The following is a 27,632-nucleotide window of genomic DNA, read 5'->3' on the forward strand; positions in this document are numbered from 1 at the left end:
AGAATTACTGAGTTAAGTACTAGAGTTGGGTTAAATTTAGTATTCGGGTACACACAAGGAATTTACGTATTATTTATTAAACATAGGATTAAGGTAAAGGGTTTCATTTCAGGTTTAGGTTTTGAGTGCTGGAGTTTGAAGGAGTGTTTGCAAAGTACTAAGCCTTCTATGTCTTCTGTAGTTCAGTCAGACTTCCATGATGATATTAGAGCTGCTGTGCATCACTAAAAAGTACTCCTGCTCCACCAACAGCACTGAGCTTTACAACCTCTATAACTATTCTTGCAGATCTGCTAATCAGGCTGACTGGATTGCAGAAGACACTGGACAAGGCTCCTGGTAGTTATCGCTGCTACCAGCCTATTTAATGGGATACTATAGTCACCAAAACAACCTTAACTTAATGAAGCATTGTTGGCATACAGATCCTGTCTCTGCAGTCTCACTGCTCAATTCTCTGTCATTTAGGAGTTAAATCACTTTGATTATACTGCCAAGTCACATCTCCCTACATGTGTCTTGCACAGTCTTCTTAAAAAGTGAGCTCTAATGTTTAAACATCCTGTATTGCACATGCCTTTTAATCTAGAATATTTTATCTCCTAATCTGTTAATAGCCTTCTAGACCACAAAGAAGCCTCCTGTGTGTGATTAAAGTTCAGTATACAGAACATGAGATAAAAACTTCTAAAGCAAGTTAATATCTCATTGAAAATTCAACAATTTTTTTTCCTGCAGGCTGTGAGAGCCATGGCCAGGGAGGTGTGGCTAGGGCCGCATAAACAGAAACAAAGTGATTTAACTCCTAAATGACAGAGAATTGACCAGTGAAATTGCAGGGCATGATCTATACACCAAAACTGCTACATTAAGCAAAAGGTTTAATGCCTGTAGCATCTTTTTAACCTCATAAAAACGGATTACAAGCTCAAAACAAATCCCTACCCTGTCTAGTGAGAAATACGGCCCTGCACTTCTATTTAGTGAATATACGTGAGTGTGTGTGGTGTATTTTAGTGTGTCTTGTAAAGTAAATGCATGTGTGCAATTGTGTGTACATGCATGTGCGTAATGTTTCTATGTATGCATGTATATATTGACATGACAATTTAATCTTTTTTTGTTTTTATAAGCAGTACATGCTATATGACCACAGTCCTTTATCACAATAGCAGTACATTGCCATGTTGGCACTGTTTTGGTGTTAATCAGACACAAATCAAGATTACGGTTATTTTTTTGAATTATTATTATTGCCAAAGAACACCTTTTTGCACTGATTTGTTACATTTGCCCAGAAAGCAGCTTGTCTTGTAGGCAATAGGATCACAGAAAAACTCAAAAAGAATTGCCTGCAGCTTAAAAACTCTTTTTGCAATTCCTGATAACAGCCCTAGGGGGAAAAAGGGGGTAATTTACTAGGGAGAGAAAAAAAAGTCTAGAATCATAAGATTGGGAGACACGAATTGATGACTGCTGGATGGACATGGGTTAACATTTATATAACACTTCAGAGCAAGCTAAATTATTTAAATACATCTAAAATGTGTTTCTCTTTTTTTGTTTTACATTTTTGTTCTTATATTATTATTCATAACATGCCTATTAATTTAGATACCCTTTTCTATCACATCTATAGTAGAAAATGATAGCAATTTGAACATTTTTAGATATCAAGTCATTTACAAGCAGAAATATTTTTGCGAGATTGCAGCATTGTAAAGTGGATGAAAAAAATAACTATTCTGAAGAGCACAGACATGATTTTTTTTTTTTGTCAATCTTTCTTTTATTGAGGCATGTGGTTATGGTGGGACAGAATAAAGAGAGGGAGACTTGCAGGGGTTATACAGGTTAGGGACATCATAACAAATTGCAATATCTCCTAGGATTAACAGCCTCGTTTTATATTATATAAACAAGCTTAACTTAGAGGGTACAAAATAAAGTAAAGAAGTCAAGGTGATGGACATTATGTATGATATACATGGCTTAATAGCGCAGATTCTTAGCAGTAACAGGCGAATAATTGTTATAGTAAAACATGGGTAGAAACACGCTGGGAATTTGTGGCAGGCTTAATAACAGGAATATCTCGAGGATCATCATGAGGATAGCTGTCCGAGCCCAAGAGTGTTACAGAATAAGAGACAGCAGAGTGGCATGCATAGTGATAACGTTAATGGTAATACAATAAGCACTTATTATAGAGTAGCAAGCTTAGTTAGTCTAGTTTGTATAGTATAAAGATCGGGTAAAACATTGTGCTGTGTGAGTTCCTTGCAGACTAAAATTAAAGAGGTTACCAATAGGCTAAACTAGCTTGTCTACATCAGCATCGGCTGAGTAGAGATAATTAAGCTGATAGGGTTAGGTAGAGGTACGTTTGCTAAGCAATGGGAGACCTGCTGGAAGCAAAGAGATGAGCAAATACCACCAATGGACTGCTACTCGGGTTAGTCCTTAAGCTGTTAAGTAACAGGGAGCCAAGATTGGGCTCAAAGTCCCGCGTGCATCCGGTGCCTTTAACCCGCTGACCAGGATCCCTGTTGTGGCTGCGCTGCTTCCGAGGGCCGCTTGTCTTCGGCCTGAGGCCTTGATAGGCGCTTGCGCCCTTTTGCCATTGGACCCATCGTCAGGACCGTGGGCCCAGGGTTCCGCTGGGCCCCTAGCTTCTCCCTGGGTGTATGGCAGGCTGTGGGGGGGGTTCCTCCCGGTCAGCGCCCAGCTCAGATGAAGAGTGAGCGGGCCTTTCGGCAGTGATATACTCTTGTGCGGTGGTTGTTGAGCTCCATGTGCCAGGGGTATCCCCGGGTGTTTGGGCCTTTACTTGGTAGTGCCCTGTGTGCCAGAGCAGGTGGTGGCTGCAGGTCGTCCTGCATCCGAGAGTGCAGGTCTTGCGCACGTGGTCTCCGCCATCTTGTGTGCGGGTCTCGGGCTGCATGTCAGTGCTTGTACAGTGAGCTGGTAAGCGTGGCTTGGCTTGGTTTGGACCGGGATCACCCCCCGGTCCATTGGGGGGGAACAGGACCGGGTCCGCAGGCCTTCCACGCATGTCGGGCTCCGTCAGGCAGGATAGCGTTGCGGCGGCCAGCCGCTTCACTCACCGCCAGCATAGGTCCCGCCTGTAGCAGCGGGCCCCATCCTCCGAGGGACTAAAACTTTCGAGAGCAAGCCTCTCCTCAGCTCAGGCAGCCCGTTATCACCGGGGGTCGCAGTTTTTGCCGGTAAATCTCTCCAATAGTCACGATTAGTAGGCTATTTGTGCCTCTATTTGCAGGAGCCGAGCTGTCCTGCGACCGCTCAGCTCAGCGGCCCGGCCCCGCCCCCCACAGACATGTTTTATTAAAGAAAAATTGCAAGAATGTGTATTTTCAAATTAGATAGAATAAACTCCATTACCGTAATGATGAGGTGTGGAATTGCTCACTGAAAAGTAAGAGTAGCTTTCAGATAAAAGGAAAATCTTCTATTACATTTCATGCTAAACCTTAATAAATAATAACAATGCAGTCCATACATTTTTTTTTTTAAAATATGTTTATTGAGGAGCATGCATATTCATCAATAGTAACAAAGTAAGACACGCAGGTCTAGGTATGTAAGTAAAACAATATAAATAAAGCATAAGTATGTTATAACTAAGCTGCCGTTAACATATCCTTCGCGTTAGAGATTACACTTATCAACGGGGTAACTAGACCCATCCGTCCGTTAGTTCAGTTTCAGCAGGGTATCATAGATAAACGCGGGTAACCTTATATACCACCAAACTACACCATTTGTTATATTCGTGGTTTGTGGTTAATGCACATAGAAGAAGTATGTCTGGAGTTACACCGCCACTACATACATATTCCAATATATGAAGTCGTTGTAGAAAGCGCCCATATATATTTCCCATCTCATAGGTGAGATATTTGTTATGTAGCGGTTTAGCATTAATTATACCTGTGTATAACTCTGGTTACGGTGAATGTAACAACATGCTACGTGATGGATACCCCTAACACCAGGCTAAGGTGGGAGTCGGAGAAAAGAAAATGTTACCTGCGCTTTTTCCTTAATCCCTATGTATATTTAGACAAATGGAGGTCATTTAGTTGCTCCAATGGCCATTGGAGGGATGCCCGCCTGCCAACGTCAAGGCAGACCCCCCCTAAGCGGGTCCTAACACTGACCCTTCAGCCTGCTTCCTTGAGCTTCTGGCAAAGATATCTCTAATGAGACAGAAAGGGGCATTTTTTATATACACCCCTTTACTTATTAACCCTTAATAGGGAACACATGGGATGGATAGCAGCATTGTAACCAGGCTGTGTGATACAAAGTAAATACAAATACAAAAAAAAGAGAAGTCCTGCGCTTAAGCTGCAAGGACTACAACACACATCAGCCCCAATATATAGTAAAAACCAAAGAAAAGAAAATGTTACCTACGCTTTTTCCTTAATCCCTATGTATATTTAGACAAATGGAGGTCATTTAGTTGCTCCAATGGCCATTGGAGGGATGCCCGCCTGCCAACGTCAAGGCAGACCCCCCCTAAGCGGGTCCTAACACTGACCCTTCAGCCTGCTTCCTTGAGCTTCTGGCAAAGATATCTCTAATGAGACAGAAAGGGGCATTTTTTATATACACCCCTTTACTTATTAACCCTTAATAGGGAACACATGGGATGGATAGCAGCATTGTAACCAGGCTGTGTGATACAAAGTAAATACAAATACAAAAAAAAGAGAAGTCCTGCGCTTAAGCTGCAAGGACTACAACACACATCAGCCCCAATATATAGTAAAAACCAAAGAAAAGAAAATGTTACCTGCGCTTTTTCCTTAATCCCTATGTATATTTAGACAAATGGAGGTCATTTAGTTGCTCCAATGGCCATTGGAGGGATGCCCGCCTGCCAACGTCAAGGCAGACCCCCCCTAAGCGGGTCCTAACACTGACCCTTCAGCCTGCTTCCTTGAGCTTCTGGCAAAGATATCTCTAATGAGACAGAAAGGGGCATTTTTTATATACACCCCTTTACTTATTAACCCTTAATAGGGAACACATGGGATGGATAGCAGCATTGTAACCAGGCTGTGTGATACAAAGTAAATACAAATACAAAAAAAAAGAGAAGTCCTGCGCTTAAGCTGCAAGGACTACAACACACATCAGCCCCAATATATAGTAAAAACCAAAGAAAAGAAAATGTTACCTGCGCTTTTTCCTTAATCCCTATGTATATTTAGACAAATGGAGGTCATTTAGTTGCTCCAATGGCCATTGGAGGGATGCCCGCCTGCCAACGTCAAGGCAGACCCCCCCTAAGCGGGTCCTAACACTGACCCTTCAGCCTGCTTCCTTGAGCTTCTGGCAAAGATATCTCTAATGAGACAGAAAGGGGCATTTTTTATATACACCCCTTTACTTATTAACCCTTAATAGGGAACACATGGGATGGATAGCAGCATTGTAACCAGGCTGTGTGATACAAAGTAAATACAAATACAAAAAAAAGAGAAGTCCTGCGCTTAAGCTGCAAGGACTACAACACACATCAGCCCCAATATATAGTAAAAACCAAAGAAAAGAAAATGTTACCTGCGCTTTTTCCTTAATCCCTATGTATATTTAGACAAATGGAGGTCATTTAGTTGCTCCAATGGCCATTGGAGGGATGCCCGCCTGCCAACGTCAAGGCAGACCCCCCCTAAGCGGGTCCTAACACTGACCCTAAGGTGGGAGTCGGAACTAGCATCCAACCTGAGCCCCGCACCCAACACCTCGATTTTCCCCTCGACCGTGACTTTCGGTTGAGCTCGGTTGTTGTCCATGTATCCCTGTACCCGAAGGAAGGCGCGTAGGACTTTCCCCCCCGTTTATCATGAGAGATGTGTCCAAATGCTGTGTGATGATGGTGCTGCTCCTGTACAATGATGAACTGATGTCATGTGTCTGTCCGGTCGGGGGTGTTCGTCATGCGAGGTATAGTCCCGCTCTCGTCAGGTATCCATCCCACCTGATATCCAGGTGCCTCGTATCTACAATGAAATGTCCTGATGATGTGTATCATGTTATATCAGCGGGTGTAAGTTCCAGTCCTCCCCGTTACTCTCCCGGTGTAATGTGTTATTTATTTGTCTCACAATGAACTCCTAGTAGACCCATCTTGGCCCGGGCCCCCACCCACTGACGAGGGCAGTAGGGGAATGGCGAGAAGTAAGGGGAAAAGGGTAAGCAAGTTACACGGGGTGTGATCCCTCCGGCCTAGTTCGCGCTGGGCCGTGCCCCCGCCGCGGGTCCCGGTGTATCCCCATCACCGCAGTAGCGGGAGATGTATAAGAACCATGGTGTCCACATCTCTGTGTGCCTGGTGTCCCGGCCTGTTAAAGTAGCGTACGCTGCTTCTGCTCCTTGGATCTCTTCCACCCTATGGATCCACTTTTTTTTTGGTAGGTATGTCAGTTTGTTTCCAATGAGCTGGGATGTTGGCTTTGGCGGCATTAAGCAAGTGCCGCAGTATCGATTTCTTATACAGTGATATAGATAATGACGTGATATGTAGCAATGCTAATTCTGCATTCCAGTCCGGGAGGTCCCCCAGGATAAGTTTGATTGTTTCCCTGATCATTTCCCAGTATGGGGTAATAACTCGGCATTCCCACCAGATGTGTAGTACCGTTCCGCGTGTCTCCTGACACCTCCAGCACACCGGGGGTATTGAAGGGAATATACGATGTAGTAAGGCAGGAGTCCTATACCAGAGAGATAGTAGTTTATTTCTTGATAGTAAGAACTCATCGAACTCTTATGCTGCCAGAGCAACGCCGTATCCCATTGCTGTGTCGAAAGGGATTTTCCTAGTTGTTCTTCCCATTGTCGTTTGAACGTTGTAGCCGCCGCTGTTTGACCGGTCAGGAGATGTTGATACAGCGTGGAGATAGCGTGTTCTATAGCAGTGCCTCGGTCACAGAGGATCTCGAACCACGTGAGGTCTCTATGCAATCCGTCTTTGTGCGGTGATTCGTAGAAGTGTTTCAATTGGAGATATCTGAATCGGAGGAGATGTGTCTGTGTTCTGTCACCCAACATCGAGGGAAGAGTCCATAGCTTTCCGCCCTCAAGAGCCTTGTGTATAGGTATATACGCAGGGGCGTATTAGCCGCGAGGCAAACAAGGCATTTGCCTTGGGCGGCATTTTCCAGGGGGCGGCAAAAAACGCCGCCCCCAAATGCCCAGGGCAAATGCCTTGTTAGCCTTGCGGCTAACTGACAAGCCCTCTGGGCGGGCGATCTGCTGGGCGGGCGAGGGAGCACTTCCTCTGAGCTGTCTGCTCAGCTCCCTCGCGCGCCGCAGAGTGAGGCTGGGAGCCGGAATATGACGTCATATTCCGGCTCCGCCTCCCAGCCTCACTGTGCGGCGCGCGAGGGAGATGAGCAGACAGCTCAGAGAAAGTGCTCCCTCGTCCGCCTGCCCGCCTGCCAGCGCCGCCCAATAGCCACTGGACCACCAGGGAGAGAGGGAACCCCCTCCCCCCCAGCATTCCCAAAGGTAAGGAGGCTGGGGGGGGGGGGGTGTAAATAAAAAAAATTAAAAAGTGAGTGTGTGTGTGTATATGTCGGTTAGTGTGTGTGTGTCTGTTATTGTGTGTGTGTGTATGTCTGCTAGTGTGTGTCTGTTATTGTGTGTGTGTGTGTGTGTCTGCTAGTGTGTGTCTGTTATTGTGTGTGTGTATGTCTGTTAGAGTGTGTGTGTGTATGTCAGTGTGTCTGTGTATGTCTGTTAGTGTGTGTGTGTGTGTCTGTTAGTGTGTGTATGTCTGTTAGTGTGTGGATGCCTGTTAGTGGATGTCTGTTATTGTGTGTGTGTGTGTGGATGTCTGTTATTGTGTGTGTCTGTTATTGTGTGTGTGTATGTCTGTTAGTGTGTGTGTGTATGTCTGTTAGTGTGTGTGTGTGTGTGTCTGTTAGTGTGTCTGTCTGTTAGTGTGTCTGTCTGTTAGTGTGTCTGTCTGTTAGTGTGTCTGTCTGTTTGTTAGTGTGTGTGTGTGTGTGTGTGTGTCTGTATGTCTTAGTGTGTGTGTGTGTGTGTCTGTGTGAGTGTGTATCTGCTAGTGAGTGTGTCTGTTAGTGTGTGTGTGTATCTGCTAGTGAGTGTGTGTGTTAGTGTGTGTGTGTTTCTGTTAGCTAGTGTATGCGTATCTGTCATTGAATGTGTGTGTGTGTGTATTTAGAAGGCCGAGTCCTGATTGATCGTGTTGGCGACCGTGTCAGACAGGTAATCCTGTGTCTTGGCGTGTTCTCTCGCGGCTTCAGCGGCTTCATGAGGCTCATAAAGATTATATAAGCGTTCGGAAAATAACCAAAACTCCTCTGCTATTTTCTGCGGGAATGGGGAGACCTCCCCCGAGGTCAGACGAATCTTATGTATTTGCCTATGGGGTTGGGGACCTTTCAGTAGTCTTGCCAGATATCTGCCTCCCTTATTGGCGTGTGCATAGTAAAAGCCCTTTGTGCGTTGCACTGAGTGGAGATGTCTTTTCAAGATAAGGTCTTTAAGTTTTCTCCTCTGTTCCATTAATTCACCGTATATCGCGTTCAGCTGAGAGCGTTTATGTTGACGTTCCAGGTTCGAGATGGTTCTATATAAGTCGATCATGTCATGCATGAAAGCTTTACGCTTCTGGGAAGCAATGCGTATAAGTGTGCCCCGAATCACACTTTTGTGAGCCTCCCAGATGGTGATTGGGGAGGACTCTGGGGTGTCATTTTCTCTGAAATGTTGTTCTAAGGCTTGTTGGATCTGCATCTTGGTGTCTGGGTCAAGTAGTAGAGCTGGATTAAGTCTCCAGGTCCAGTTCCTCGGCCTGTATAGCGGTGAATTCAGTTCTATCCTGACCGAACCATGGTCCGACCAAGTGGCTGTCTCAATTTCGGCTCCGCATAGGTGAGAGAGGCCTTCCTGTGCAATGAGGATATAATCTATACGTGAGTAACGGTTATGAAGAGCGTAATCTTTCGCCGAGGGATGTAGGTTCCTCCAACAGTCCACCAGTCTCAGGGCTTCAAACTACTGGATGGATCTAATACTGCGTTGCGGTAGGCAGCTATGACCTGTGGAGGAGTCCAGTGTTGGGTCAAGTGGGGCGTTAAAATCGCCCCCTACCACTAGTATCCCATCTGTGAAGGTTTTCAGTTGGTGCAGGGTATTGCGGACGAATGGGGCCTGCCTCTTATTGGGGACATATATAGTCGCTATCGTGTAGATCTTGTCCGCTATGGTGCCTTTAAGGAAGAGATACCTTCCCTGCGAGTCCTGTACGCGTTCCAATTCTTTAAAGTCCAGTTCCGCAGCCAATAATATAGCTACTGCAGATTTATGCGCAGTCGGGTGGTTGCAGAAATAATTATTAGGGAAGTGCCTATTCCGTAGTCTAGGGGTTGACCCTTCCTTAAAGTGCGTTTCTTGGAGCATAGCTATTGTAACGTGTTTTTTCCTCAATTCCCGCAGCAGGTGCGTCCGTCGTTCAGGGATGTTGAGCCCTCTGCAGTTCTGAGTAATGAACTTCAGGGGTGTGCTTTGGTAAGCCATACTTACTATACGTGATGGTTGAAGTTCCTAACTGATTTAAGGTCCGGGGATTCCACCAGTCGTCCGGTATGTGAGGAAGATCCACGGGCCCGGTGCGTAGGCAGGCCAACGCGCTGTAGTAAAGAGGGGAGGAGGTGGGTGAGGGGGGGGGGTGAGGGTAAAGGAGGAGGGGTAACAGCAGATGTCAGCAGTAGGTGATCCGAGCTCGGTACCCGAGGGTCGGGCCAGATGTGTCGTGTGTGTGTAAAGGGAGTTGTGAACCCCGTGTGTAGGTAACTCCACAGATACCGGTAAGGTCCCGGATTTAGAACCCCTCTACAGGGTGAGGGGGGACTCGCGCGGTGACCAGTTGCAGCAGGAATTCGCTCCGGGGCCGGCCCAGGAGTCTAGGTTCCCGCTGTCTGGTCACCAGCCAACTAGCGCGAGTGTGTGTGGCAGGGAACGCGGCGCGAGCTTCAGCCAAGTAAGGTGTCAGAGAGTCGATGGGTCAGATGTGAGGTCTTCCGCTCCACCATAACCCCCCCGAGTTAAGCAGGCATGAACATCATGAAAACAGTGCGCAATCACATTAGAAGCATATAATTATTAACATCAAACAATATAAAAACATACATGGAGTCCACGTCAGTGATCCTTATTCCAGTGCATCCCGTCATTCCCCCTATGTTTCATTCTACCAAGCTACGAACTGCCTATGTCCACCCGTCCCCGTCGCCCTTGGATAATCCGCGTGTCCATTGTGTTTCTAGGCATCAGTTACCATAAGTGTCGCGACCCGCGTACATAGCCAGGAGCCATCTTGGAATTACTCAGTAAGCTCCCACGCCTATTGCCATAACAGGTTACGCATTATATGTAGCAGTACAGCCCCTGAGTGTGCCCCGTCAACTTCAACATGGGAGGGGGGGGTATCTAGGAGGGGCACGAACATGAGTGGTCACAGCCAGTGGGATCCTTACCATCTGTGTGCTGATGTGAGCAATAACCCCATAGATACGCCTAAGACTTCGGGACCTCTATAGATCTAAATCTAAGTACGAGCGTGTGTGTATGCAATTGTCGGCCGGTGGGCCCAGGGTATATCAAGCGGCTATGTGTGTGCCCATCCAAGCTTTTCTAGGGGTCGGGAACATAGTAGAAGTGAGTTGGGTTCTCAAACAAGCAGTGACCGTGTGTGTCCGCCTGTAGTTACCTATGTGCAGCAGCGTGTGATAGTGGGCGTAAAAGTGGGGCATACGGTGGTTAGTGTCAGAGTACAGTAATATACATCAAGGCACTTAGTGGTATCCTCCCATGCCCCCATACTCCCTCCCCCCCTAGTCCCACTCCACGAGTAAAAGTCAATATTTCTAAGCTCGTTCAGGCCAAAGCAAGACCCTCCTCCACAAAGAAGCGCCCACCTTCAGGTAGCTGTGACCAGGGTTACATGCTGAGTAACAGTCACCCGCAGGGCCATGAGTGTACCCCATCCGTGGCCCCCCATTCCCCCCACCCCAAAGCAAAGTCAACCCGTTCCATCTTGTAACTTATCTGGAATAAAATAACTTGGATTGATTGATGCAAATGAGTCAGCTGTAGGTCCCTTGCACATGCCTCAGGGGCGATCAGGCCCGATGCACGTGCCCACATGCCCGTGCCCCCACCAAGCCCCAAAACTTTAACTCAGAGTACCTGAGAGTGGAGCTATACGTCAAACCTGCTCCTCTTAGGTTCCGGGAGGCAGAAGCGGGCAGCAGGCAATCAGTAGGAAGGGTCAATCCAGCCCTGGCTCGTCGTGGCTGTAAGTGATAGTGGGAGCTGGCAAGGTCGTGCTACCCTGGAGTGGTGCGTGGTGGCTGTGGATTCGGGTGGGTGGCTGACTTTATTCCTCTGGGGATGTCGGGTCCCCTCGGCCTCCAACACGCTGAACAGGGGGAGCTCTCACACCTTGTTGTCTAGGTCCCCTCTGCGGCCTTGGTTGTGGGTCCCCAGTATCCAGTCAGGAACCGGTGGTGAGGGGAGGCCCATTTCTCCCATGAAGCGCGGTACCTCATCTGGCCATCTCATGGTGAGCCATCGATTCTGGTGTCTGGCCTGCAAGGCAAAGGGGAAGCCCCATTTGTATGATATGTTATGGTCTCTTAGTATTGTTGTGACCGGGCGTAGGGCCCGTCTGGCCTCTAGTGTCATGGGGGAGAAATCATTGTAAAGGGAGACTTGAGCCCCTCTGAAGGGCCAGGTCTGCCGTTCCCGGGCTTTCGTCATTATGGTGTTCTTCACCGGGAATGAGTGCAGGCAGCAGATTAGATCTTGCGGGCCTTCTTCCACCGTGCGGGGTCGCAGGGCCCTGTGCGCCCTCTCAAACTCTATCTCCGATGGCGGTGAAGGTTGTAGAAGGGAGCAAAAGAGTTCGGTGAGTATCGCCACTGCGTCCTCCGGACCCTCGGCCTCTGGCACTCCACGGACACGTATGTTGCATCTTCTACCCCTGTTGTCCACGTCCTCTAGATGTCGGTGCATAGAGAGTAGCATCTCACCCTGGCGTGCCACAGCCGTATCAGTGGCTGCCACGCGGGCTATAAGGGCCTCGCTCGTCTCCTCTACCACAGTGATGCGGCCCGCCTGTGCGGTGAGTTCATTGCGGATTCCCGCTATTTCAGTGCGCAAGGTTTCTTGAATTGCGGTGGTAATGGCCTGGAGATCAGATTTTGTCACCGCCGATGCAGTCAGGTCACGCAGGGTACTCTCAATACGACTCAGAGCCGGTATCTCCTGTTCCGGTGCGGAGGACGCCGCCATTTTGGGGCTGTTGGATTCTCCGCTCGCCCTGGGTTGCGGCTGTAAAAAAACGTCCAGCGGTCTCTGTTGTGGGTTCTTTGGGGTCTGGGTATGCCCCATTAAGCTTGCTCGTCTGCGCTTATTTTGTGCAATTGGGGTCCGGTGGAGCGGAGCTCTCTCCTCACGCGGCCATCTTGGTCAGAGCCGGAACCACGCCCCCAGTCCATCAAATTTTATCACTCACTCTCATCCTGGGTAGAGATGGGCAAAAGTAAAAGTTTAAGTATATATGCATAGTATTTCTAGGGAGATCGAGACAGTCACAATTATTTACTAAAGTGAGAATTCAAAGATAATTTAAATTGAATTTCAAATTTAACGTCATAATAACCAACCTGGAAAAGCTATACTTTTAGTTTGGCGTGAATGTAAGCACAGATGAAAGAAAGTAGTCCCATACACAAGTGGTAATTAGGCAACTATTACTGGGTAAAAAACAAAAACAAAATTCCATTATTTTTTCATAGAAAAAGAATGAGCTAACAAAAGAGAGAATTGGAGAGAATAGAGATGAAGTGGGGGAAAAGAAAAGAGAATTAAAAAGAAGAGTATAGATAAAAGAGAGGCATTGCGTCACTGAATCACGTTACTGAGAGGACTTTTCACTTTGACAGACAGGATAGCGGTCCTGATAGAAAATCTGTTTTCCAAAATATAAAGTACTTATTGATGTCTATTAGAGATGCTGTCATACTTTCCATGGTATTAATGTACCAGATTTTTAGGATACTAGTTGCCCGGGAAGGAACAACTGTTTAACAATTTTCCAGGGAAAAGGTCACACAGCTGTCTATATTCTATGAATGAAAGGTAGTGTCTCAAAAAGGAAGAAGATGATGTTTCTCCATTTTAGAGAACAAGTAGGGAGTTTGGTTATATGGTAGATTGAAGGCATTCAGATAGTAAGCTGAAAAAAAGATCTCCAAAGTCTTCTGCTGGGGTCAAGTATTAAAGCTTGCATTAAGAGCTCTATCTCTACAGTGGAAAGAGGACACTTTAAATTTCTTTGTGCGTACAGAAGCTAGGAGAGATAAAGCCTATTGCGCGTACAGATATAAAGTGTTATATAGGGCTTGAAAAGATGTTAAAAACATGCTTGGAAAACCTAGGGCTTGCAACGGGGAACCTATATAGCATGGCTTAACAAATTTGCTTTAACCCCTTAAGGACACATGACGTGTGACATGTCATGATTCCCTTTTATTTTAGAAGTTTGGTCCTTAAGGGGTCAAATCTAAGAGTTAGGTAAAAAAAAGTTAGTTTTTTTTTTTTTTTTAAATAACAAAACTTTTATTTTTAACAACAAAAATTAGTCTTGAAGGGACACTATAGTCGCCTGTAGCCTGCTCCTGCAGATATTTCAGTGTAAACACTGTGTAAACACAGTGTAAACAGACACACTCACTGACAGACAAACACATACACACTGACTGACACACACAATTACTGACAGAATCTTGTTTTTTGTCAAACTGCTCAAAAATAGTTTGACATATACTGGTGGGGTTCACAGTGTTAGAATTCCCCTGAAACCTATGCAGGATCAGTTTAAGAGCCATAGGCACTGCAGCTGACTGTAGTGAATATGATTCTAACACCTTTTTACCTCTAACAAGGGCTGTATTGGTTAGCGCTTTTAAGGTTCCTGTAAATCATCACAGTTATATGCATCTGTGTTCAAAGAGACAGAGACACAAGATGTCCTTGGGTCATAACCTATTCAACAAGTATAGATTCTTATGGTATCCCTCTATACCATGTTATGGCAACTTCAATAATAACAATTGAAAAATGCAGTGCTGAGGTTTAACAAGTTAATTTTATATAGTAAAACTGGACATAGTCTTTTTTTTTTTTTTTTTATGAATAAGATTATTATTGGTCGGAAAGTAAAGCATCAAATGTAACACACGTGGACATGCATGGCCAAGTCAACAATTATCTGTGGGTCATGCAGGACCATTATAATGAGAACTAATGTCTTGCCAGCACGCACAGGTCAGTCGCAGTCTATCAAAGTATTTCTAATAAGATTCAACTGTAGGTAATAAAACAATTCTAGAGACGTATGTTTCAAAAGAAAAGTAATCTGGGAAATTGACCAACATAAAAAACTAAGGAACGCCTCCCACCCTCCAACTCCCCACCAGCCTGTCCAATCTAGAGAAGAGCACTCCTCCCAATCCCCATTTGGTCCCACTTTAAATCAAAGTCAAGGGAGGCCAGCACTCTGCTAATACTAATACTCTGCTTAGTATGACCCAAGACCCTATCACGTGGTGACCACCTCTCCCCCCTTCATTCCCTCGCTACATTCCTCAGGTCTCATACTTCAGCAATCTTTGACTGACAACCGTAGACAAATGTCTACGAATAATTGGGAGCATCCCTGTGCTATGTAAATCAATTCTTCTAGTTGTCATAAGTCTTCCATTTTATCAAACTAAACAGTAAGGGGGTGCAATGTATCCTGTTTCCAATATAGGGGAACATCCTCTTTTGCTGTATTTAAAATCCGAATGGTTATTTTATTTAGCAGTCGATGTATGAGGACATATTCTTATTGTATATTTTATATCACTAAATCCACTTCAGTGTCATGCATAGTACATAAACATCTTTTAGTTACATTATAATCATACTCTTTGTACACAGAATTACGTTTCTATTTCCTATGGTAACATAAAATGAAGATGAACACCAAGGGAGAAATGTATCTTGGTAAAACGGGTGCTATTGTGGTTGCAGAGTGTTAAAGGCCGAGAGACCATCTACTGAGTTCCATGGTGATTAGACTTTATTTTGCACTTTGCTAAATAAATAGTATATTTTTGCCTAGATAAATCCCCTCCCCCCCCCACCATGGCCCAGATATTTATTTCAGAACACAGTCATAGCAGCTGAATCTATGCCTACATCCTTCTTAATGATTTTATAATATGGTACCACATTTATGTATAAATTACTATTACAAAGGGATGAAGATTTTTTTTTCTTTTTATTTTGTGAGCAGTTTATTGGACTGTCATCATTTTTGAAGTCTTGCTTGGTGCCAGGATTTAAACGATCAAAGCTTTGAACAGACCCAATAACTTGCTTTTATGTATTTCAAAGCTTGGGAACGGTTAACAAAGGAGATTCTGGAGGCCAGTGCATCTAAAAACCTCTTCCTAACTTGTATTGATCTTAGATAAAACTGGTGTTTATTACTTTTTAGGTGAATACTCATCCCAGTAGTTTTATAGAATGTAAATTATCTTCACAATTTGATTATTTTCATGGAAGCGAACGTCTAAAGTGCACAAAATGTATTTTAAAACCCTACAATATGCATTAGCACCTTTAAAATCTGTATATATTATGGATGTAGCAAATAAAATCTAATCCAGATTTATTTTATTATCAATTTCTACATTTATCTTTAGTCTTTAAAGGAACATTCAAAGCTAATGTAGTGGTTATCAGGAGGGCTGCCATCAGAGGGGTACAGCCAATATACATATACGGGGCCCGGTCCCACATTCCCAATGTGTATATTATATATAGTTGGAGAGGATTCTATTGATAATATATATATAGCGATTATTGCTATAGGTATACCACAGCCTGCCCCAGGCAGCAAGTATAGTGAAGAGGGGGCCCAGCAAACACACATTTCAGCTTCCGGCAGGTCCTTTCCAACTCTCACAAGTCTGGCTGTCAGAGCATTGCCATGGGTTACCACAACAACTCTCCGCACTGCATGCTGGGCTCATGAGAGAGGGAGGGGACCTGCCAAAATTTGAAGATGGCATTTGCTGGGCATCCTCTTCACTAAACAGCAGCTGGCAACCTGCACAATGCCACTGGACCACCAGGGAGTGTAATATCCCACCTCCCTGGCCACAGATAAGAGGCACGGAGGGGGAAACAAAATTCAATGTTACAAAAAAAATGAGCTTTTTTTGCCCACAAAATGCAGCTACTAATCTACCCCAAATATTTACATACACTCTGCATCAACTACACAAACACACAGTGCATCATCTACACAAACACTACAAAAGCACAAACTTCATCAGCTACACAAAAACACACACTTTGCATTCACTCTTCACTTCATCCACTACAGAAACACACATTCTGCATTCACTAAACACACTGAATCCACTACACAATAACACTCTGCATCCACTATACACACACTTCATGTGTATCCACAACATCCACACACTGCATCCACTACACAAATGCATACATTGCATCCACTACACAAACACACACTGCATCAACTACACAGAAACACACACTATGCATTCACTATAGACTGCATCCACAGCATAAACACACATCCTATAGCTATTTGAGGCTCAGGTTCATGTAAATGGTTCCATTTCAGTTTACACTCATTTGATACATATTGCCCTATGTATGTCTTTTTTTATTGTATTTTATATACAGATATACACAGAATCATTGAATCTACGCTACAAGTATTATTTATTGTTACTATTTATTTTTTGTAATTCTTTATGTTTGCGGTGCATGTAAAGAACATACGCAAGTATAGACATGACATTGAGTGATAATGCTATGGTGTGAGAACACCAGACATGCTGAGAAAGTTGCACCATTTTTTTTTTTAAACAAGCGTTAGGTCCGGAGTCCAGCCTTGCACCAGATATTGCGCAAACATAACAATAATAAACGTTTAATTGGTTTATCGGGCAGGATACCTGGTGCGATGTGATAATATGCTCTAGTATGTGAGATCTGTCTTAAGTGCTGTTTGGGCTGAGGCCCCTTTTGGGAGTTGCATGTACTTCTAGTAGATGCTGTTACTATTTATATTGCACTCCCCTGGTATTTCTTGTGATTTATTCACATCTATACCATCCTTTTTTTTCTATACATTTGTTTTGTGCTCCAATGGGTGATCGGTGGCACTGGGGATTGTTGAATATATTTTGAAGCGCCAAGTCATACCTTATTGTTATGTGTAGGTATATGTATAAATCTTACAAGGTTACTTAACCCCTTAAGGACAGAGCTTCGGAAGCTTGTCTTTCACTTTGTGACAACGGCATTTTGTGCATTTTTTGCTGTTTGCGTTCAACTGCAATTTGCATTTGACTAATTTATTGCACCGACGCATATTATATACCGTTTGTTAAAGGACAGAAAGGGCTTTCATTTGATGTAACATATATATATATATATATACATGCTTATTTATTATAAAAAAAATACAGAAAAATGCAAAAAAAATGAGAAATTTAGATTTTTTTTACAGTTTTTGCAATAATAATGTGTGCCTAATTAGTGCAGGTTAAGGAAAGTAATTAAAAATAAATTCATTTAGTTGTTCTGATTTACAGAATATATAATGTGTCTGGGATTTTCAGTTTTTTTTGGTAGTTACAGGTTACAAAGCACAAGGAGTAAAATAAACTTTTAATATGGAGCGATTTTAGAATTTGGTATGTTTGTCTTGTAAGCTTTATAGCCATAAAAGAAAACAAAATTGCCACACAAAAGTATATATTTATATAAAGTAGACACCACAGGCTATTTACCTAAGGTTGTTTTGACACTTTCTACGTAGCCATTTTACCGCCAACCTCTGCTAAATATTGGAGTAAAATTGTGTTTTTGGGGGGTTTTCGCACAGAAACTTATAGCAAAGAACTTCTCATGTGTATTTTGTAAAGTTGGTGTGTGCTATTCCTGTACAAAGTTTTATGTGTTCAGTTACTTCTGCTGAGTACAACGGTACCCCCATTGTATATCTTTGGCACTATTTCGTGAAGCTACAGTGCCATATAGGAGACCTGTCCTTTTCAGTATTCACAGTAGAATTTTGAGAGACGGATTTAATGAGCCTATGCTTCCATTTGGGGTATTATAACAGTTTGACTGTTCAAAAAAACCCCACAAAGGCCTACCATTTGTAAAAGTAGACACCCCAGGGTATCTCATAAGGTGCCTTAACATGCCCCCATTTTTTTTACCATTACATGCCAAAGTATGTGGTAAAAAATAATTTTGTGCATTTTTTACATACGGATTGCATTTTTGCTGGGCATTTTGTATATTTCATATGTGCCACTAAGTTCAAACCCCCCAAATTATGCTCAGCTAAGTCTTCTGAGTAAAAGGACACCCCCATTGTATGTCTATGGCACTATTTCGTGAAGCTACAGTGCCATATAGGAGACCAAGCCATATCAGTTTTTACCGAACTTTGAATTTTGACGCCGGGCCTAAGTGCAATTTCCAAGCATCTTCGCAGGTTTTAAATTCAAACTACCCCACAAAGGCCTACCATTTCTTAAAGTAGACACCCCAGGGTATTTCAAAAGGCATATTTTGAACCTTAGCGTGGGATCATTTTTCCGCTAGCGTGTACCAGGTGTAGTGGTAATAAGCGTTTTTTTCTGCCTTTTTGACACACAAAGTGAGTTTGCACAGTATATTTTGCAAACCATATGTGTAGTACCACTGTATAATACTTCATATGTTGCTCAGCTATGTCTGCTGAGTACAAAAATACCCCCGTATGTACCTTTGCCAGGTATATGTGGACATCGAGGGACACATTTGGGACACAGCCATTCCATTTTTTTTTCCAACTTTCAATTTTTACGCTGTGCCCATGTCCCATTTTAGAGTATTTTACCAGGCTATATAAACCAAATACCCCATAAAGCCATACCATTTCTTAAAGAAGACATCCCAGGGTATTTTAAAAGGCATATTTTGAACCTTAGCGTGGGATCATTTTTCCGCTAGCTTGTACCAGGTGTAGTGGTAATGAGCGTTATTAAATGTATTTTTTTACTTTTTAAAACTTTTTTTACTTTTTAAAACTATTTTTTAAACTTTTGTTTTGCTTATTAATTTTTTTAAAGTTTCCTAAACTTTCATAAAACTTTTTTTTACAGATTTAACATTTTTCTAAGCTTTTTTTTACGTTAACCCCTAACTAGCAGTAAGCAGCACTAACAGTAAATTCCCAATTTTCCCATAACTCCCACCCACCCCAGCTAGCAAAATATTTAATTTAACCCCTGAGGGTTAAAAAATAAATAAAAGTTAATCGTCAATTAGATCACAGTATAATACTGTGATCTGTATTTTGATCACTGTAGGCAGTGATCGACTGGCAGGGAAGGGGTTAATTTTTATTTGGACTGGGTAAACGTTATTAAAACTTTTTTTTAACTTAATTTGTTAACTTTTTAAAGCTTATTTTTAAACTTTTTTTAACGTTAACCCCTAGTTAGCCTAATACTAAATCCCCCAATTCCCCACTAACTTCCACCCTCCCCAGCTAGCTAAATTTATAACTTTAAAATATTTAAATTAATTAATAAAATAAATTTAACCCCTGAGGGTTAAACAAAATAATAATTAACCCTCAGGGGTTAAAAAAAAATCAGATCATAGTAAAATGTAATCCCTGCCAATTGATCACTGTAGTCAGTGATCAATTGGCAGGGAAGGGGTTAATTTTTTATTAAAATGGGTAAAAGGGGGGTGGGATTTTAATTCAACTTTATTGTTTTGTCACCAGGGGGCAGGATCAACACTGATCCGTCTCCCTGCACTTCACACTGAACCCGGAAGTGCAGGGAGGCGGAGGTGAGTATAGAGAGCACATGTGCCCGCTCTGGCATGCTGTCAGAGCGGGCACATGTACTGGGACAGCCGGATCCGGTGCTCCCGGTCTGCCTCTAATGCAGAGGCAGACCGGAGCACCATTAACCCCACGATCGCCGCGATTGCAGCGATCTGGGGTTAATTTTAACGGGTGACTGACGAGGTCCGTCACTTGTCGTTAAGGCAATCCCCTGAGTGACGGACCTCGTCCGTCACTCGTCGTTAAGGGGTTAAAATCACCTTTCATAAGTAAACATAATGGGGATTTAGTTGCACCAATTGGTCATACTATGTTAAGCCCACCACTACGTCACAGTACTCCAATATCAGTAGGTCCTACACTAATTTTACCATGGGAGACAAACATTTTAACTACAGTTCTTACTAATTATATAGTGCCAGTGATAAATACATATTTATGAAACTGAAGTGCATTCAATTAATCCACTATAGTGCTTTGTACATTTATGTCATATTCTAAATCTATGTGAGCAAAAATGCAGTTCAGAAAAAAAAGTGCCATAACTAAATAATTAAAGTGACAGTGGTTTTATATAAAATGGCAATGCAGATAATATATCCACTCTATATCCGATAAATATTAGTAAAGTGACACTGTTATCCAAGAACTCTCCTCAAATGTACCGTATATACTCGAGTATAAGCCGACCCGAATATAAGCCGAGGCCCCTAATTTTACCCCAAAAAACTGGGAAAACGTATTGACTCGAGTATAAGACTAGGGTGGGAAATGCAGCAGCTACTGGTAAATTTCTAAATAAAATTAGATCCTCAAAAAATTATATTAATTGAATATTTATTTACAGTGTGTGTATATAATGAATGCAGTGTGTGCGTATGAATGCAGTGTGCGTGTGTATGAGTGCAGTGCGTGTGTATGAGTGCAGTGCGTGTATGAGTGCAGTGCGTGTGAGTGCAGTGCGTGTGTGTATGAGTGCAGTGCGTGTGTGTATGAGTGCAGTGCGTGTGTGTATGAGTGCAGTGCGTGTGTGTATGAGTGCAGTGTGTGTATGAGTGCAGTGTGTGTATGAGTGCAGTGTGTGTATGAGTGCAGTGTGTGTATGAGTGCAGTGTGTGTGTGCGTATATATTAATTGAATATTTATTTTCAGTGTGTGTATATAATGAATGCAGTGTGTGTGTATGAGTGTAGTGTGTATGAGTGTAGTGTGTATGAGTGTAGTGTGTATGAGTGCAGTGTGTATGAGTGCAGTGTGTGTGTGAGTATGAGTGCAGTGTGAGTGCAGTGTGTGTGTGTGAGTGCAGTGTGTGTGCGTATATATTAATTGAATATTTATTTCCAGTGTGTGTATATAATGAATGCAGTGTGTGTGTGAGTGCAGTGTGTGTGAGTGCAGTGTGTGTATATGAATGAAGTGTGAGTGTGTGATGCAGTGTGTGATGCAGTGTGTGTTTGTGTATGTGTTGGTGGGGGTGGGCATTTGATATATTATTAAATATCATTTTTTTATTTTTATTATATTATTATTTTTATTATTATTATTATTTATTATTTAATTATTATTAATTATTATTTTTTTAATTATCTTTTTTTCCGTCCCCCCTCCCTGCTTGCTAGCTGGCCAGGGAGGGGGGCTCCTTCCCTGGTGGTCCAGTGTCATTGGTAGTTCAGTGGGGGGAGAGGGGTGCTGGCAGAGCTGTACTTACCTTTCCTGCAGCTCCTGTCAGCTCTCTCCTCCTCCGCGCGGTCTGTGCAGCTCCCTCTGTCAGCTCCCAGTGTAAGTCTCGCGAGAGCCGCGGCTCTCGCAAGACTTACACTGGGAGCTGACCGAGGTGCTGAACGGACGGCACGGAGGAGGAGAGAGCTGACAGGAGCTGCAGGAAAGGTAAGTACAGCTCTGCCAGCACCCCTCTCCCCCCAGTCTGTATTATGGCAATGCAAATTGCCATAATACAGACTCTGACTCGAGTATAAGCCGAGTTGGGGTTTTTCAGCACAAAAAATGTGCTGAAAAACTCGGCTTATACTCGAGTATATACGGTATGCTTTAATGTTGTCAGCTCCAAACAAGCATATGAAGTAGAGAGTGGCCCCTCTACTTCAATTTCTTCTTTGGAGGTGACAACATAAAAGTACAAAGTGCTCAACCCAAAAGGAATCTGGTCTGGACAAATGTACAGCGAAAAAAAAAAAAGGGATTGGAGGCAACACACAGAAACATATAATGTGACGGCAGATAAGAACCATTCGACCCATTTAGTCTGCCTGATTTTCTAAATATTTTCATTAGTCCCTGGCCTTATCTTATAGCTAGGATAGCCTTATACCTATCCCACCCATGCTTATACTCCTTCACTGTGTTAACTTCTACCACTTCTACCATGCATCCACTACCCTCTCAGTAAAGTAATACTTCCTGATATTATTTGTAAACCTTTGTCCCTCTAATTTAAGACTATGTCCTCTTGTTGTGGTACTTAACACTTGGAGGGTGGCAGGGCATTCCTGGTACCATAACCACTACAGCAGGCTGTAAAGGCTGCTGTTTTGACTCTATGATGATATTTTTTTCTTACTATTTACAGTACCATCAATTACACAAAATCTGTCAACACCATTTGCTGTCATTAAGCCCTAGCTCATACTAATAAGAAGATGCTTCATGGTAACTCCAATGCATTCAGGCAGCAAATATCTAAATTCTGTGTTTTACATAATTTATTCAATCACTACAAGTTATTGATATTCAGGTCTCATCACTCCAGATGACTCTTCCATTGCTTATCAGACCATTAACATGTTTTTTTAGCCAATTCTTATCTCTTCCTTCTTTGTTCGGGAGATTGAAATGGCTTTTTCCTTGGCACTCTAGATTTTAAATGAAAGTCTTTGAGTTTGCATCTAACAGTGCAAGCACCGATCTCCAAACCCTACTGAGACAATACATTTTTAATTGACTTAGATGGTTTTCTTATGTCACTTAACCCCTTAAGGACACATGACGTGTGTGACACGTCATGATTCCCTTTTATTCCAGAAGTTTGGTCCTTAAGGGGTTAAACACATTTTTTAACTCTTCTGTCACTATATGCTTTTTGCATCTTTTCCTGCCTTTACTAGTTTGGTTTTGAGTTTACTGACTCTGCAGATACTACTTGCACAGTTTAGAAATGCCTCCTTTAATTTGGTTTTTACCTATGTTTCTTATTTTTTTTTTTCATAAGTGTAGCCTTCTTGAAGCAAAGACTCTTTTCAATGTGTTTGTCATCTTACCTAGTTACACAGCTTACTAAGTTATCAAAGAATAGAAAAACAGATTGCCAACAAATCGGAAAACAACAACAACTACAAAAATCTGTGGCCAACTTGATGATACTTACACTACTAAACAGGAGCCGATTATTAGCTCTGTAGTTGAGACGACTCATACTAACACCTCATTGGTTCCGTGCTGTGTCATAATAATACCTGATTGGCTCTCAAAACAATGAGTCTCATTGGTCAATTTTATTATATATAGTATATACACTCATATTACACAGGTCAGTTATGTTTTCTTTGTTTCTGGTTATTTGGCTATAACATTTGATAAAATAAAGACAATTTAACACAGTTGTTGCAATGGATTGTGCAAGGAATAAACTTTCTAATGTTTTGTAATTGTATGGAATTATCCTAAAAAAGACTGTTATGAGACATCACAGCTTACAAATACAATTTTTTTTAAAAAAGGTTTCCACAATGTTGGCCTTTAGTGTATAATGATTGGATAGACAATCATAGCACCCAATACTTAGATATAAGGGTGACGGAGGTGAATAGGAACTGGTGGCAAGCTTAGCCATAAAAGAGTGTGTCATCTCAGTGTGTATCATCCCAGCCAAGTCTACCCATGTGCAAAGAGCACTGCTGAATTGCTAGTGTATGATCAGACATTCCATGGAATTGCCTTGTTCACTTCTTAGTGGGGACTGTTCTTTGATGTCAACAGAAGTAAGAAATTAAAGAGAAAAAGCAGAACAGCAGATCAGGGGTCTCAAAGTGAGACGATCCAGCTAAATCTTGTAGTGCTGGTAGAAATGCAATCATTGGTCTTTAGGGGTTAATAAAGACAACATTAAAATAATGTGTTTAATTAACATTATTGATTGATTGGAAAACAAGTTTAAGATGATATGTGACAAGTTCATGTACCCAAAATACTTTTGCGTACACTGCTTGGAAGTACAAAATATAACATACATACATATATTACATAGATGCATTGAATAGCATGCTTATTTATTATAATGTTATTTTGTTTTTTTTTAATTCAGAAATCATGCGTTCCAATGGCTTTTGTTTAGCAAACACAGAGACGATCGTTATTGACCACAGCCTTCCTCACGTGAAAGATCCGGATTTGGATGTAGATTCGACAGATCACTTGTGAGTATCTTAAATTTCAATGCATTACAAAGGTTTTGTCTTTGTCCCCCTTCTAGCCTATCATCCTATTGTGCTAACCTCTTACCTCTAACTTTGCATCTGACATATCTGCACAAATTTAACCAATTAAAGGACCACTATAGTGCCAGGAAAACATACTAGTTTTCCTAGTACTATAGTGCCCTGAGGGTGCCTCCACCCTCAGGGCCTCCCTCCTGCCGGGCTCTAGGAGGTGAAAGGGGTTAAATGTACCTCTTTTTCCAGCACTGGGCGGGGAACTCTCCTCCTCCTCCATATCGTCGTCATCGGCTGAATGCGCATGCACGGCAGGAGCCGCACGCGCATTCAGGCAGTCCATAGGAAAGCATTCTCGGCGGATAAACAAGCAAGGATAAAGAGAGAACGGAGTCAGGAACAAAGCCAAGGTCAAGCACCAAAAAACCAACTAAACGAAACAAGCACTAAAGGGAACTGAACAGAAACCACGATAGGGCAAGGTGCAAAGGAAACAGGTGAGTATAAATACCCTAATGTTCACTTTGATTGGCCCTGTTATATCCACGCCCCCAAAACGTGAGTGTATGGGGAACGTGGCATGACAGGGGCCAATGGGAGACTGATTCTAATTTTGTCTCCCACTGTCCCTTTAAGAGTGCGCCCAAGACGCGCTGCGCGCTCTTAGTGTCAGGCGGGACACGTGACCGCTTCTCGCGGTCACTGCCCGCCTTCCTGATCTCGTCGTTGGATGAGCCGCGCGCGGCTCGTGCAGGAGCAGGACCGCGCGCGGCGAGAAGAGAGGACCCCGGCCGGCCCCTGGAGAGGGTAAGTACTGCTACATAATGTGTCTATATATACAGGATCCCTTTAAATTATTTTCCATCCCAGAGCCCATAATCACTGTTTGTAGCTATAATTTACAGCCTTACATCTGTCACGTCATACGCGTTGTGCTTTCTTAGCTCGTACACTGGCTGTAAACATATTTACACTTGGAAGCCAGCATGCAAGTCATCTTAGTAAATTTCACTGATCACCTTTAAAGGCACCCACCCCACCTCATCTCAAAGAAGTGGTCTGGTTGCCATGTCCCTCTCATTTTAATCCCACAATGCAAAAAACATTTCCGTTTTTGCAAGAATGGCAATGTTTATATTGCAGGGTTTAAATGCCTCTAGTGACAGCCACTAGAGGTGCTTCCGCCATCCATCCAATTAGTATAGTGCTGCGTTTTGCAGCATATGCGCATGAGATTTTGATGATCCAAGCTAAGGAGACACTGCATGGAGACACTGATCTTTCTTCAGAGAGATGCATTGATTCAATGCATCTCTGCGAGGAGATGCTGATTGGCCAGGGCTGTGTTTGGCTTTTGCTGGCTCTGCTATTTTGCTATATTTAGGGGGGAGGCAGTAGGGGGGCTAGATGGTGATTTTAGCACTATAGTGTCAGGAATGCATATCTGTATTCCTGGCACTATAGTGTTCCTTTAATGCATAATGTGGTTACAAAACATTAAAACATTATCGATACGTGTAGTAGGCATAAAGCGTAAGTAGTAAATACAGACAAGTATGTCCAAACCCATGTTAATATGCTTTGTGAGCTGTATACTGATGTATATTCAATAGCTAGAGTAAATGTTGTGATGCAAGTTGAAAACTTTGAATTCTCCGCACCTCCCTGCCAGAACAGCAAAAACATATGTGAGGAAGGCTGAACTTGATGGACGCAAGTCTCTTTTCAGCTATGTAACTATGGTCACTGTTGATTTTAAGGTGATTGACAGTGAGTACCGTCTCCACAGATGCTTAGATAAAAGAGGATAGTGTCGTAGTAGAGGAGTTATTACTTGGCACATGGGCCAAAATAAAATCATTTGATCAAGTAATCCTGGTGCCAAATACACTCTGCACCTTATTCCATTCTCCAAGCAAGCTGTTTACCTAATCAGGGGAATGATTTTTTTACTTTTTATGTTTCAACCTTGGAGAATATTTGTAGTTTGACAAAGCAAAAGTATTGGATCAATTACTAAGATGATAACTGTTATTCAACAATTTACTGTTGTTATATTTATTATTTCAGTTCATCGTCTGACCTGTGTAAACATTTGTATTCTTTCTTGTTTTGTGGCCTATTTATTTTATTCTAACGGACCCTGAGTCCTTTAAATGACACTGGGTGTACTCACGCTCTACATAAGGACATCGAGCGCCGGTGAAACATCACAATAGCAGTTTTTTATGTTAATAATATATTATTTTGTAACTGCATTTAGGTAAACACTGGGATGTATTTACTAAATAGTTAAAGGACCACTAGAGTGCCCTGAGGGTGCCCCCACCCTCAGGGTCCCCCTCCCGCCGGGCTGGATGGAGACGAAGGGGTTAAACTTACCTTTGGCCAGCGCCGGGCGGGGAGCTCTCCTCCTCCTCTCTGCCTCCTCGGCTGAATGCAATGCTTTCCTATGGACGCTTGAGTCTTCTCACTGATTTTCACAGTGAGAAGCACGCAAGCCCTCTAGCGGCTGTCAATGACACAGCCACTAGAGGCTGGATTAACCCATTTATAAACATAGCAGTTTCTCTGAAACTGCTATGTTTATAGAAAAAATGGTTAACCCTTGCTGGACCAGGCACCCAGACCACTTCATTAAGCTGAAGTGGTCTGGGTGCCTATAGTGGTCCTTTAAAGAATTTAGCCCACTATAAACAAGGTGAAAATATTTGTAACACATTTTGCATTTTGCTTTTAATTCCCACAACACACAGTTTAATAAATAGATCACTCTTTAATTACATACAATTTGAAAAGAACCCGATCTGTCTCATGGCAGACTAGATCTATTTTTAGTGCAGTGTATTTACTTCCAAAGTATGTTTACAAAATCAGAGGAGCACAGATGATTTGAAGACAGGAAGCATGGAGGAAAATAACTCAAAGATGACAAATAGAGGGGTTAACCGAATGCAGTGTAATGAGACACATCATAGAGAGGTCTTCTAAGGGATCAGTACGGATTGCCACAGTCCACCTGTAAGAATGTAATCTTATCGGCAGCAGGCAACCTTAGCTTTGTTCACTGTTCTGCTTGTGGAGCTTTGATGCAAATCCCTTCATGTGAGAACGTGTTCAGAAATATCTTAGTAGGTTTCAGCTGTAAATGTCAAGGTGACGAT

The 27,632-nt window shown here is 42.8% G+C and overlaps 1 protein-coding gene across 1 annotated transcript in view; it reads left to right on the forward strand.

Moving 5' to 3' along the window:
• Window positions 1-27,632, forward strand: part of PXDC1 (PX domain containing 1) — an 82,385-nt gene that overhangs the window by 50,832 nt on the left and 3,921 nt on the right. Inside the window, exon 4 of the mRNA XM_063450546.1 lies at window positions 24,342-24,453. Within this exon, the coding sequence (XP_063306616.1) occupies window positions 24,342-24,453 (112 nt within the window). The remainder of the gene's footprint in view (window positions 1-24,341; window positions 24,454-27,632) is intronic.

Source organism: Pelobates fuscus, chromosome 4 (assembly GCF_036172605.1).
Source record: "Pelobates fuscus isolate aPelFus1 chromosome 4, aPelFus1.pri, whole genome shotgun sequence".
Classification (NCBI taxonomy): domain Eukaryota; kingdom Metazoa; phylum Chordata; class Amphibia; order Anura; family Pelobatidae; genus Pelobates; species Pelobates fuscus.